Raw genomic sequence first — 14,334 nt, 5'->3', positions numbered from 1 at the left:
TTATAACAACCATATTTGGGTTGCTTTATAAATTCCCCATTGCTAAATATTCAAACAGAGCCTGTAAGGCCACCAAGGAAGATTCAGTGATGGGTGATAATTGGTCTAGAAGCTCCAAAGTTCTTCCCATCCCTGAGATATTGTCCATGAGCAAGACTGTGAATGGGAAAAATAATATTTTGGAAAGGAAGAGAGCAAGAAAGCAAGAAAGAGGAAAGAAAGAAGAGGAAGAAAAGGGAAATAGTTCTATCAAGGAAACACTTTCTCTGGCAGGACAAAAGCAAACAAACAAGAAAACACTGAAGAAACTTAAAGGAAAATAAGATTCATGGCAGGAGAGTGGGCTTCTAAACATGTAGGTTTTAACATCCTAACTAAACTAAAAGAAACTTACCTGCATTTTATTCTGTTTCTAAAGGACAGTCCAACTCTGATAGATAATTGGCATCCTAAAATTATAAATCTAAGCTTAACAGTCATTCACCACCTCTCTCTTCTTCTATTATGCTTTTTTTCTTTTTTAGTGAAAAAGGCTTGCAATACATACATGGTAAAATTGAATAGGCTCTTCCAAAGTGATAAAATAAGAACTCTATTTTTTGGCCCAAACATTTAGCTATTTATGCTCCACTCCTTCAGAAAATGCTTTCATACTAAGAGTCTTCAGAATCAAGTAATTTGAGTAGCATGCCCTTTACAGCAACATTCTGCAAAGTCTACTATTTCCAAATAAAGCAGCATGCAGTTTTTCAGGACCAGAATGTTTTACTATCTAAGTTTATTTTCAGTGACTTGTTTATCCAAGAGCATTCAACAACCACAACAATTTTTAGAAAGGAAAAAAGCATATTTGCTAGTAAAATGTATAATTAATATGAATGTATATAGGTTGATAATAAGTGACAAGCAGAATTTTATATTCATTCACTATATTAAGGGGAAAATAATCATTCTATTTGGTAAATAATTGTTATCATTTCCTAAAAGTAAGATGGTGACATAAATACAGATGTTATAGGAAACAGCATATTTTAATGTGAAGTTTGTTGTTTCCCTTGAGGTTAGTATGAGAATGTTCTGAATGCTGTGAAGGATTCCTTTTTTTCTTAATGCAAACATCTAAAATTACTTTTGAAATCAAACTTTTACTCATATCCCAATTGCTTAACTAGAGAAGAATTACCTTATTCAGACACACAAGAATGTCAATAGTCCCATTTATGATGTATTTAAATTTAATATTCTTTAATAGCTGTAATATCTACCTTTAGGTTCAGTCCTCTTGCTGTTCTAAACAATGAACCTAGAAGTTAATAAGCAGTTTGGCACTGTTATTAATAATAAGAAGTTAATAATAGTTGGCAAACAGGGCCTAGCTGGGCTTTAGTTACTCAGAAAGAGTGGATATAGACACCTAAACTGTCTAATTTATTTTATGCCTTTCAGTAGTGTAGAAATGTGCTTTACAGTTTCGTGTAACCATGAAACAGAAACAAAAGTCCTTTCAGTAAACTCTCTGGAAACCAAATTCTTCCCAGATATTTAATGATAAGAAAATACAATCTAAAAATTCTCTGCCCAGCCCCTGGGTGCTGTCCCAGTATCCCATCTGCTCCATGCAGTTGGGTTCCCATTGCTCTTAACTCCAAGATGACTCCCTCAAGCATTGAAGGTCGCCTAGCAGACACCAAAATAGTCATTTACAAAAACCAAGTGGAAAGCATTCTGTGTTTTTATCTTTATTCTTCTATTGCAAATATGCACTAAGATAAAAGTTTATAAGAACAAAACAAAACTTCCCATCCTTTTTTCTCTTGGCTAATATAAATTAGTGATGTTATCTTTTTTAATTGGCATTTACTCTAAATGGACTTAGAACAACATTTGTGAAAAGAAGAATTACTAGAGAAAAAAGGCTTCAGATTGAGCTATACTAATTTTTTTGTCCAAATTAGACTTCAAGTCAAAAAAAACAAACTCTAGATCTGTTGTTTAAGTAACTAGTAATCTTATTGTGCACAATTCAGTTGGTATTTGGAAAACATGTAACTGTAGCTTTGCAGAAATATGTTCCCATTCTAATGCAGAAGAAGTTGTACTTAAGAGTTTAACCTGAAAGTTAGTACTCATCAAAATTTAGTTAGTGCTTATTTCATGTTCTGGAAAGATAAAATATCAAAGTCCTATGGAGATGTCTTATTTATATATACAGTATTGCGAAAATCAATGGAATACTCAAAAGAACAAACAGGAATATCCTTTACTTATGAAAAGCAGGATAAAATAAATCTTAAATTAATTGTTATACATTGTTTTGAATGAGAATGGAATGTCCTATCCTAGCAGTTCTAATCATGAATATAGACTTTTCAAGAGTATACCACTTTCTCTGTCTATTTCTAATAGCCAAGTTTTCCCAAACAAAAGTTAATTCTGGAAATTTTTGTGTATAAAAAGGGATTTTTGGCCAGGGGAGGTGCTATTTGAAATTGCCAAAAGATTAAATTGGCATCACTTACAAACAAGCTACTGTACCTTAATATTAAACTAAAAATTTCCTGGTTCACTGGTACAAGGCTAATTTTATCCAGAATGTGTACAAAAAGACAACTGATAGGTAAGGGAAAAAAATGAACAAGATTTCATTAAATGCCATGTAAGTATCTGGTACCACTCCACAAAAGTTGATTAGTGAATAACTTTAATAGAGACATTTTAATCTGATCCTTTAAACTTTTTTGTGGGAGGCTCTCCGGGGCACTGGTGAGGGGATAACTGAAGGGTGGAGATGGAGTGGGGAGAAGATGAAAAGATACACTGATGAAGGAGGAGTAGGAGATGGGGAGTCATACCAGGGATAGACTTCTCAGTTAAGGTCACCTAAAACTTGTAAAAGCTATTGAATTGCTGAAGAGTATCAAAAATGATTAAATTTAAAAAAACATCTCTCGTTTTTCCAGTTGTATTTATTCAAACAGTCCTCCCTTTGTGAGGAAATTGTAGGGGGCTGCATGGTAGACAAGCCCTGGAAGTTGTTTCTTATTGGTCTCAATGTAATAGCTGTATCCCTCAAATATTACCAGCATTGTATTGAAATTTTGCAATTAATTAATAATAATGGGTTCTTCTGAAAATATTGAAGGCCAAACAAATATCTTTAAGTTTAATTTAAAAAATTCCTGGAGTTTCTGACAAATTGGTATTACAATTCTGAGATTTATCTTAAGCATGGGTTTGTAATGGACAACTAGAGCTTACTTTTCTCTGTTCACATGAACGTTTCAACAATGTCTTATCCAAAGGGTCTTAGCCCAGGAAAGGAGAGAAAAGGTGATTTGGGCCCACAGGGGAGATTTGGCAATGGCTGGAAACATTTTTGGTTATCAACACTGGGGAGTGCTATTGTAGATGGATAATGGATAGAGGCCAGTGATGTAAACAGCCTCTCACAGCAAAGAATGATCTGGCCCAAAATGTCAATAGTTTTAAGGTTGAGAAATCCTGGTCTAATCCAAACGCTCTAAATATTATTAACAATAATGGTGAAATCAAGAAGTCAATATTATTTTTAATAACCAATTTGCACAAAGGCTGTTTAAAAAAAAGACCCTGCCTGAAGTTGTATATAAATTCTTACAGGGAAAAAATTAACACATTTGTGATGTGAAAAAAAAACTGAAGGGAATAGATTATATATTTTTATTCATAAAAGCATTCACAGTTTCCAATAAACCAGGGAAAAAAAACTTTTTAGACTGCTGAGAAAAGTGAGAAACAAAATAGTTACAAATTATCCTACTCACAAATACTAATCTATTATCGTTTGCTATTTTTGAAATATATTAATATAGCATTTGAAAGTCAGCCCTTTTGTCAGAAACTATGATAATAGCCAAAAGATGAATGTACCAGTATAGATTTATTATGAAACTTTTGAGTTCCCTTGGCTAAGGGCAATTAAAAAAATTTTTTTAAAGCTATTATTGGAGAGTAAACCTGTGGTCTGGGAGATACTTGACTGTGCTCAGCCATTTAATTACAACCCACCTCCTCTCTTCTCCCTTTCCTAATAAGAATAGGATATCATTTGCTGCGGTAATCACTCTGGTTTAAATTCCTTGAGAACCAACAGTAGTTAAGATTTTCTAAGCATTTACTAAAAGAATAAGCAAAATCATTTTTATTGTTCCTCTCAGAAATCTTACATATTAAAATAGTGAAATGGACAGGATTCAAAATTCTCATCAAAATAAGAACCACACACACAGACTCAACCAATGGGGTGAGGAGCTGGTGTTCAATTACAATTTGTCACTGAATGAACAAATGAATCCTCCTTTCTAAAGCTCTATGCTAGATACAACACACCTAGATGGGTTTCTTTTAACTTAGGTTTTAGAAGCACTTTTTTAAACTACCTATCACTTTATAAATGAATCTATAACCTAAGCTGTCCCATGTTAATTTCTCCTTCTTTTTGGCCTGCTAGCACCCTGCCTGAAAAATGAGTCAATTACTTGTGATAACTATTGCAAATCTCTTACTAATCCTTAAGAATGATAAAGAAGAAAGCTCTAATACCAGATTTTTAGCCACTGCTTAAACCTACTCTAGCAACATAGGAATGACTATTCTTCAAAGGAAACATCTTGAAATCTGGGACTACAATTTTAAAGAAATTCATTTTTTACAAAATGTTATTTTGCTGTAAACTCATTTATTTTCCATTTCCTGGTAAGATTTCCTTAAGGATCAATGTCTCCTATTCACACTGATAAACAGCTGTTGGGCAACAACTCTAGCAGAGTCCCAACGCTCAGAGTCAGCCTGCTTGGTGAATGCAGGAGATAGAGAAGTGCAGAAAAACAGTAAACAGAATGTCTAAGTCATCACTTCAGAATTAACCGAACATAAATAAAATTGGGGAAGAAAAGAAAGGGGGCGGTGGGCATGCAGGACCACCCCTGGGAGGGGAAAGGCACTATGCACTTGCAGTTGAACCTCCTAACACTCTATCATACTACAGCACTGTCATCCATATGCAGCAGTAGCAGGTCAACTTTGTATTTAATTATTTGAAATAGTGCTGAATTTTGGCTCCAAAACATTTTTCCAATTCAGATTCTGATTCTTTAAAAAATTTTTATTTTTTTCTAAAATAGTCCTTTTCTTTCAGAAGAAGCAATTCTTCAAATCCACTTCACATAAGGGAATTTGATATGGGCAGTGAGTTCCAAATACACTGTATTCAGCAGCACTTGCTGTGTTTCTACTACGTCTTAGGCTCTGAGCAAGCTGCAGGCTCCCCCTCAAGTCTAGGACCCATTATTTTGCTTCTAGCCAATTTTCACTAAGTCTTTTTCCTCCCCAAACGCACTTAAGTCCACCAGATCTTAAACCCTTTAAGAACACGCCAACTCCTCCATTCTGAAAGCTTTTGAGTGAGTAGTCAGCAGGCTGGTTTATCTATTGCAGTGTGGCTTTATGCTAGGTGTTGTTACATGGTCCCTGCAAGGTAGTTGCAGATGTGAACACACCTTAGAGGTACCTGAAATTCTGAAATAACGTTTGATTGAAGGGACAATTAGGAGTTTTAATTTAGAAGGAAAAAGAAAACAGACTTCTTCTCTGGGTCTGAAGGCGGAGGGAGCTCACTAAGTAACCCAGCCGCATATACTCAGCACGCCTCCAGCAGGCTCACACATTCTGTAGCCCTGGTATCATAGCTGAAGAGCTGTGCTTGCTAGGTTCCCCAGCACTCCTGATCTCACACTGCCACAGCAACACGTTGATTGGAAGCTCAGTGTGTGTGATAGGGACCATGTAAGAGTGTTACGTGAATTAACTCATTTAATTCTCACACGACAACTCTGAAGCTGGTACCATCGCTCCCATTTTACAAGAGGGCAGCTGAGGTTCGAGCACACACAGTACCTGGTAGAGCCAGGTGAAGGCAGAACTTCTGATTCTGTGGCGCCTTCCTAACCACCTAGCTGCCTCCCTCCACTAAGTCCATCGATCCTTGACAACCTGCCAGTTCTTAAGCATCGCAGTTCAAGACGTCCAGTGACGTGACTCCAGAGGTCCTCCTGCCCCTCTGCCGGGTGAAGGCGGGGCCTCGTCCCCGCGGCACGTTTGGCCCACCCGGGAGCAGGATGGTACCTGACTGGGAGGAGAGGCGGGAGCCCCTCCGCCGGCTGCGTCCGGCCCCCGCCCGCCAGGCCTGGCCGCGGGGCGGGGCTCGGTCGGGTCGCGGCGGCGCGCAGGAGCCGGCAGCTGCGAGAGACGGCCGCCCCGGCAGCGTGGGGCGAGGCGAGGCAGGGCGGGGCCGGCGCGACGGGAAGGGGAGGCCGCGCGGGCCCCGCGCCGCGCCGCGCCAGCCCGGCTGCAGCCGCCGCGCACCGAGCGCCGCCATGGGACTGGAGACCGAGAAGGCAGACGTCCAGCTCTTCATGGACGACGACTCCTACAGCCGCCACAGCGGCGTCGACTACGCCGACCCCGAGAAGTTCGCGGACGCGGGCTCGGATCGGGATCCCCACCGGCTCAACTCGCATCTCAAGGTGAAGCTTGGGGCGGGCCCAAGCCATGGCCAGGGGGTGCCGGTCGCCTTCTCCCATCCAGGACCCGAACCCTCCCTTCGCCACTGGGTCACCCCGCGGGGTCCGGGATCCGGAATCCACCCGCCGCGGAGCCACCGACGTAGCCAGGGATTCCTAGCCAAACCCTGACCCCAAAGAAAGGTGGGGCACCCCAGCCGTCTTCCCTTCTCTCTTCCCCCGCGCCGGGTTACCGGGGCAGCCGGCTCGGGGACAGCTCGGATCCCAGGCTCATAATTAGACAGGGATGTAGGACCTGGTTAAGCAGTACTATGGACAGCTCGGGATCCCCGCGCCTTGTCCCCCGCAGGTGGGCTTCGAGGATGTGATCGCAGAGCCCGTGTCCTCGCACTCCTTTGACAAAGTGTGGATTTGCAGCCATGCCCTCTTTGAAATCAGCAAATACGTGATCTACAAGTTCCTGACAGTGTTCCTGGCCATTCCTCTGGCCTTCGCTGCGGGGATTCTCTTTGCCACCCTCAGCTGTCTGCATATCTGGTGAGAGGGGGCACACCGGGGCGGACCGGCTTTCTGAAACATAGGAATGTTCTTTGCCACCTGTCCTCTGCCCTCCCTTTTTCCTAGGCCAGCTTAAAGGGGGAAGTATGCACATACTTGCTGAAGTATTAGCTAGTATGGGAGGCCCTGAAGAGCAGTGTGCTTTCTTAAGAATCATAGGTTGGGAGAGTTTACATAAAAGAAGTAATGTTCCTCTGTCCTGAGGTGTGATTTTCCTTCATGCTAAGTAAGGCCCAGCTGACTTGTGAAAGTGGAGATCTGGAGGCCACGCTTCCTGCCACAGGCTGTTCTCTCATAGGGCCTTGTTAGGACTTGTGCCTGTGGTTCTGGGCCAGGCTTATAATTAGACAGGGATGTAGTTAAGCAGTACTATGGAGGTGCTGCTCCAATCCTGCCACCTACAGAAGGCAAGGTTGGGATCAGAGATGTGAACTGTGTGCAGTTAAAGTGAGGGGCCCCAGCACAAATGAATGAAAAAATTCAAGCTGCAGGATGATGAAATGAGAATGCCTCCAAAGTACTGTTTCCACCTATGAGGCACCATGGGGAATGGCATCAAGTTAAAGGGAAAGTAAATATGGAAGGAAACCTACTGGACACTGATAGGATGTTTTGAGTAACCGTACTCAAACTCAAAATGTATTATCAAATCTCAGAGGGCATGTTTAAGCATTAAAAAATATTTTTAAGGAAAATGGCATGTTTTACCCGGAAGTTTTGTTGCTGTTTTAAAAGATACCCACTTTATTCTGAGATCATTCAGATCATCCCCAGTATCACAACAAGTTGTCAAGCTTGTGCTTTAGGGCAGTCCTGGTGAAACGTATAACCCTAGATGCCTCTGTGTTGTAATCACTTTGTATGGTATTGCCACACCCTAAAACATGCTGTGTTCATCGTTAGAAGTAAGGAAATTATTCTCCACCCCCCTCTACCTTGTGAATCAATTTCTTTCGTCAGTTAGCTAGCCTATTAGTTCAACCAAGAAAATTTATTGAGTGCTTAGTTGATGCTGGGCACTGGGCCCAGGATGAATAAGATGTAGGCTCTGTCTTCAGGTTACAGCACATCAGGGCAGTTGGCTAGGTATAGAAATAGATGCCGAGGGAAACTCAGTTAAATCTCTCAAAGAGGGAAGAGCCACAGGGAAGACTTTATAGAGAGAGAAGTGTCTAAATAGGCTCTTAAAGAATAAAAATTCACTAAATAACTAAAGAACAAACCAAGAACACCAATGTAATTTGATCACTAAAAATTGTGAACAACTAAACTATGTTGAAAGTGCCTAAAGACTGCCAAAAAAGTGAAAATTTTTGCCTTTATATAGGAATAGACCCACAAAGGCCAGTTAGCTCATATTCTGACATTACCACATGAATTCTTTTAAAAGAGACCTAAGCACATAAAATTTTTTATTCCTAATCAACTAAAACTAATTATCTAACCTCTGTGTCAGTTTCACTTTCAAAAAAATGAAAAACCTCAGTGACCCCATAGCATATTATGAAATGTTGGCTATGAAGCTATTTAGAAATACAGAGTGCCATATTTATAGTCAACAAAGCGAGGCTTTCCTCAAGTGCTTGTGGAAGAATTGAAAACAAAAAGGTTTTCATTTACTAAATAGTGGAAATTATATAAGTAAAACCAATGATGTTCTTTCCACCTGGCTCTCCTGAGAACAGAAGGGATTTTTTGTGTAATGCTGCCAATGGTGGATCACCAAGTCACTGCTTTCTCAGCCACATAAAAGGTATTATTTAACTTCAGCATGTTTCCAAATTACATTCATGTGGGACATTAATATTTAACCATTATACATTTGTCATATGGCAGCTGTGATTACAAGTAGAGGAGTAACTTCAAACAAAATGCTTAAGTTAGTTTATACCTTGATGAAATAGATTTATTATTAATGGATTACATTCCTATTACATTATAAGACTGGATCAAGGAGAAGCTTTATAGAGGAGCAAACCTATTTGAGTAATAAGCCTCTTCCTTCTGTTCTTTGTTCTTTTTGTTAGAGGGGTTGTTTATTGTTTTATCAAGTAGTTGGTGACCAAAACTCTGAAAATATGCAGTGATAGATATTCGAACCACATCATATCATCACAACAGATCTGAATTTAGGTTCCTTAAATAAACAAATAAGAACACTACCACCCAAAATTCAGTCTGGTGATCTTGGATCTTATGCTAGAAGTACAGGTCATTAGAGATCAGTGAATAGGCTTGATTCCATACCACTGATAGCCTCTGCTGGCAACCATAAGGGGATCATACCAAAGAAAGGTGCCTGAGCTCCCTTATCCTAATTTTTGCTGGGATGCAATTCAAATAGATGGTCTTACTGATGGAAATGCAGTAGTAGAAACCTCATTTCTAGAAGATGCTTATAATATAGTAAATTGCTATGATAGTGCAATCTGTATGACACTATAGTTAATACAAAGTTAAAATCTCTGCCCTAAGGGTCTCAGTTTTCCAATAGAGGAATATATAAGTCCATGAGTTATAATATTAAGAAGTGTTTGGTTGGTCACATTGAGCCTCAATTAAGTTTGGGTCACTTCAAACTGCCCAGGGTTTCAGAAGGGAAACTATTCAGGATGTAGAGAATCCAATTTGTTTGATATCAGAGGATGACTAGGATCCAAAGTGCAAGAACAACTTAAAGTTAAAATGACTTCACCATATTCTAGGAACTTAAATCCTCAAATAATGTGGGCACCTATGCTTTGCCAAACTGGAAAGATCCACTTGTGTCCTGTGCTAATTCCCTTTAAGGACATAGAGATCTAAGAAGTTATGGAGATAGAACATTTCTTATCCTAAGTAAGAATAGAAGGTGTATTATATTCTGATTGAAGTAGATTTGATTAGGAAGCTTTCTGATCTAACTTTAGTCGTGTAGTATATCAATTTGAGATGATTTTGTTATAAGTGTTTTCATTATATATTCTGACTTCAAAATAGTTCTTTTTATTATCCACCGTGATGGCTCATGTAAACATTTCAAGGGTACATAGCGTTACACTGATAGCCAATCTGCAAAATTTCCTGGTGTTACTTTAATTTGTACTTATATGCCCAAGTCCACACACCAAGTGAGAAACATAATGGGATAAGAAGTCTAAAGTTGCTTTCATTTGGGTTTCTATTCAACTGTTTAGCTCTGAAACACCCAGTAATTCAATTTTCTTAAAAAATTCAATCTGTGTAGCCAATATGAATAATTCAGTATCCTAAAAATGTCTCAGTCAATCAGTTAACTGATCTTCCTTTCACTTTGGGCTAAGTGAACAACAAAGCTTTATTTAAGTGACATTTTAATAAAGAAAACCAAGTAAATCAATTTTACTTCCTTGGGGTCCACCCAGGTAATAATAAAATTTTCATTCAGAAAAGGCATATGGAAAAAATAATTTCAGGATAGTCTCATGTTGCTTGTCTAAGGGTTCTGATACAGTTGCCAGGCTTTTTAAACTATACCACATAGCCTTTTTCAGTGTATGTAATTACTGTGAAAAATTAATAATATAAAGTATAACAGAATACTAAGTTCACTTCAGCTCAAACATTCACTAAGGGTCAAGGATATCCTCACTTAAAAGAGCTTCCATTGTAGTAGGAAACACATAAATATAAGCATTTCTTCATGACACCTTTTGGCAAATTTGAGGATAAGAAGTTTGTTTCAATAATTCAAGAGGCATGAACACTGTGTATCCAACCCCGTCTGACCCAACGGGGAGGGAAATGGATTGAGGCAACAAGAAAGACTCAGGAAGCAGAACCTCGGGTAAATATGAAAAATTAGGCAGGTTAATGTTTAATGGCAGAGATCAGGTAGATAAATTTGCTGTTTATTTTTCATTTTACTGTTTCAGATAGCATGCTACCAATAGAATATTAGTGTTTATTATCTACATGCCTACTTATTTTTTTAAGCAACGTATATTTACATCTTACCACTATGTGGGTCTCGATTTATTTTTTCAAAGTTCAACCAAATTTAGGTGAATTAGACCATTATTATATCTTTTCATGCACATGCAAAAGTCAGTGGCCTTATTTAGTAACACCAATAATCCTTACACAACTCTCTTCCTCAATTCCAGGATTTTAATGCCTTTTGTAAAGACCTGCCTAATGGTCCTGCCTTCAGTGCAGACAATATGGAAGAGCATGACAGATGTTGTCATTGCCCCGTTGTGTACAAGCATTGGACGCAGCTTCTCTTCTATCAGCTTGCAGCTGAGCCACGACTGAACACTTGGACCCCAAGTCTGGAGATTTGGATACTCTAATATTTCTTTGTTGTTATAACGTAAAAGTACTACTGTTCTGTTCATTTCCCAACTGTTCTAATTAAGAAAACTATTAAACTATTTAGAAATGCTTATTGGCGAATCTTTTTAAATAATGCTTTTCTGATTAATAGCCAGGGATTTCATGTCTGACTTTATAACCAAAATTACTCAGTAGGTTGGCAACACTTAATTTTAAAGGCAGACAGTTTTTGCTTTAGTACAAAACTATATATTTTATAATGATGAATTTATAATGATCAATGGACATTTCTTCCAAATGCTACAATAGTTTTGTGCACAAATGTTCATAAAAGTATGTGATTTCTTCTTGTTTTACTCTGGAAGTAATACTTTTAAAACTACCTTTGCAGATAAAGTCATGGGACTACTTAGAGATAAGGTATACAGAGATCCTAAAAATTACAGTAACAAGCATACAGTGGTAATAGGGGCTATCACATATAATAATACAAATAAATGTGAAAATAGATTCATGAAAACCTGTTCCTTTAAATGAGGTATTGTTAACCTATGGGCCTATTTAATAAGATATTTCATTTTCCTGTATATTTTGTACTTAATGTAAATGTTGCTCTAATCAGATTGCACTCAATCATTTTTATTATATTTGTTATTTTGTTGAACTAATATGCAGAATGAGTAGAGGTATCTCCTATGAAGAACTTCATTGGTGAGACTGCACTGTCTTGATTATGTAAACATATATATCTTCTTTGGGATTAGAATGTAAAAGAGTATTATACAGGCTTTTCTTTCTAACTTTTCTAAACAATATCCTGAAATGTTTTATGACTGATGCTTATCTGGCTGTGACCTTAGAATATCCAAATCTAATTGGTTTTTCCTCTGGGAGATGTTTTTTATCATGTAGTTAGAAATTAAACCTGTATTCTGCATTCCTATTAATGTTTCATTTTACCTTTGATTGGTGCTATTTAATAACATTTTATAACAAAAGCTGTTTCTGACACTTATGTGTAATTTCAACTACAATGATTCATAGAGAGAGCGACTTAGAGGAAAGTTGTAAATTTGCTGAGTCCATGCAACTGAGCTATATATATAAATTGAAAACTAACAAATACAAACTTTCAAGATGTTGTCTAATATGGGTTTTGTTACAAAATAAGGTATTCTTATCATTTTTGAGTGTTAGAGTCCTATTTCAGTGTTATGTCACTGTTTAAAAAATCTCATTATTCCAGAATGATAGACATACAAAAGTTGTCTATAATGTAAGTGGTTACAATTTACACATCTTAAAAGTATATAAATACTCAAATTTCAGAAATACTATCAGAACCTGATTTCACATTCCTTTAAGTAATCTTCTTAGATAACAAATCTTCATTGAATGAAGATTAATTTTACTTTTCCAAATTACTACAACTGATATATACAAAGGATGATTAAACTGGAATACTACTGGGGAATTGAAGCAAATGAATGAATGATTATGTCATGAAGCTCATATCCTTTTGAAGGTAGCTACAGAAGAGAATTTTTTAAAGTGCTGTATGCCATTGTAGCATCCTTTAAAGACTCTCAGGATCGTTACTTACAATAGTACCACTCATTTGGCTGTGTAGGTTTTATCACATTAGTTTAAAAGGTCAATCAGTCTCCTGACTTTATAGTTATACCTTACATTTTAAGTGTTTTTAAAAAATACTTGAATATGTTGATTGGCCCAAAGAATTTGATTAATGAAATATCTAAATAAACCACGAGCTTCTATCTTTTCAAATAACTGTTAGCAACTTTTAAGCCAAAATATATATACATAGTGATATAATGAAATTTATTAACTTCTAACAAGTGATGCATATAATTTCCTTATTTCTGGATAGCACTGATTACTTTTAAAATGAACTTTTATTGAGATTTGCCATTAACTTTTATTTCAAAGATTGAAGTTTAATACCAAGTGGACCCAGGTTTCATATGCAAGCATGCTGGTTCTTTTACTTGGGGAATAGGAGACAGGCAGGTGATGAGGAGACTATCCCAATATCCATAATAAACTTTCTAAAAATCTGTAACATGTGTTCATTGCTTTTATTACATTACATATCAAACTGATCAATGAAGAATCTTTTTTTTAAAGTACTTTCCCTTCCCAAAGACTCATAGTAGACAAAAATACATGAGTTATTGCTTATTCAGAAATGTATTTGTGAAGAATTGTGAGATCGGTTATTGACTGTTTTGCTTTTCCAGTACGTCAAGAGGTTCTCTACAAATTTTCCTATCATTTGGTGAATAGTATGGAATAGCTTGTTCACAAACCCACCATACTTTATCTTCATGAAATGAAGTCTCTAGCTAGTCCTAAATAAACTGATATTTCTGTTTTCAATTTTTTAATAAGAAAGTAAAACAATATAAATCACATGTACTTGGATACTGTACCATGAGGCCAGACTAGAGTCCAAAGTTATTTTTGGAAAGTGAGTATGTGAAGAGTAGTTGCTGATATTGGCATATATTTTCTTGTCAGTTAATCTAGAAAAATGTCAACCTCTAGTACTAAAGCAGGTGTTTCGCTTTTTAAGATGTTCTTTATAGTTTCAAAGAACTGAAAGTTCCTTTTTTCAATAGTCATCCACATTCCCATTAATTTATTTATATGCCTTTCTTGGGAAGCTGTTGAGTGTGGTAAAAAGAGCCCTACCCTCCAGGTCAGGCATCTGGTTTCCAGTCTCAACACCAGCATTACTGAGGGGTGTCACCTACTACAAGTGGTTTAATGTCAGCATCTCCATTTTTCTTATCTTTAATGAGACTGAACTAAAGGATCTCTCAGGAGCTTCTCATCTCATTGTTTTCTGTGACTTCAGAATTAAGATGTGGCTATCTATACGCAAACCATTCTAACT

At 37.5% G+C, this 14,334-nt stretch overlaps 2 protein-coding genes across 3 annotated transcripts in view; one reads left to right on the top strand and one right to left on the bottom strand.

Annotated features, from left to right (window-relative positions):
- The window catches only part of TFEC (transcription factor EC), a 629,038-nt gene that overhangs the window by 474,618 nt on the left and 140,086 nt on the right, over positions 1–14,334 (bottom strand). The gene's annotated exons all lie outside the window — the stretch shown is intronic.
- Positions 6,166–13,497, top strand: CAV2 (caveolin 2). Of its 2 annotated transcripts, XM_017664031.3 has the most exons (3): positions 6,268–6,563; positions 6,910–7,097; positions 11,243–13,497. In XM_017664031.3, exons 1-3 carry the CDS (start codon positions 6,414–6,416, stop codon positions 11,391–11,393), a joined length of 489 nt encoding a protein of 162 aa, XP_017519520.1. In that variant the 5' UTR covers positions 6,268–6,413; the 3' UTR covers positions 11,394–13,497. The 2 variants fall into 2 exon arrangements, with proteins under 2 accessions (XP_017519521.1, XP_017519520.1); XM_017664032.3 differs by lacking the exon at positions 6,910–7,097 and having other exon boundaries at positions 6,166–6,563.

Source organism: Manis javanica, chromosome 6 (genome assembly GCF_040802235.1).
Source record: "Manis javanica isolate MJ-LG chromosome 6, MJ_LKY, whole genome shotgun sequence".
Lineage (NCBI taxonomy): Eukaryota > Metazoa > Chordata > Mammalia > Pholidota > Manidae > Manis > Manis javanica.
Note: the sequence above shows the minus strand (reverse complement) of the source record. Positions and strands in the feature narration are given on the sequence as shown.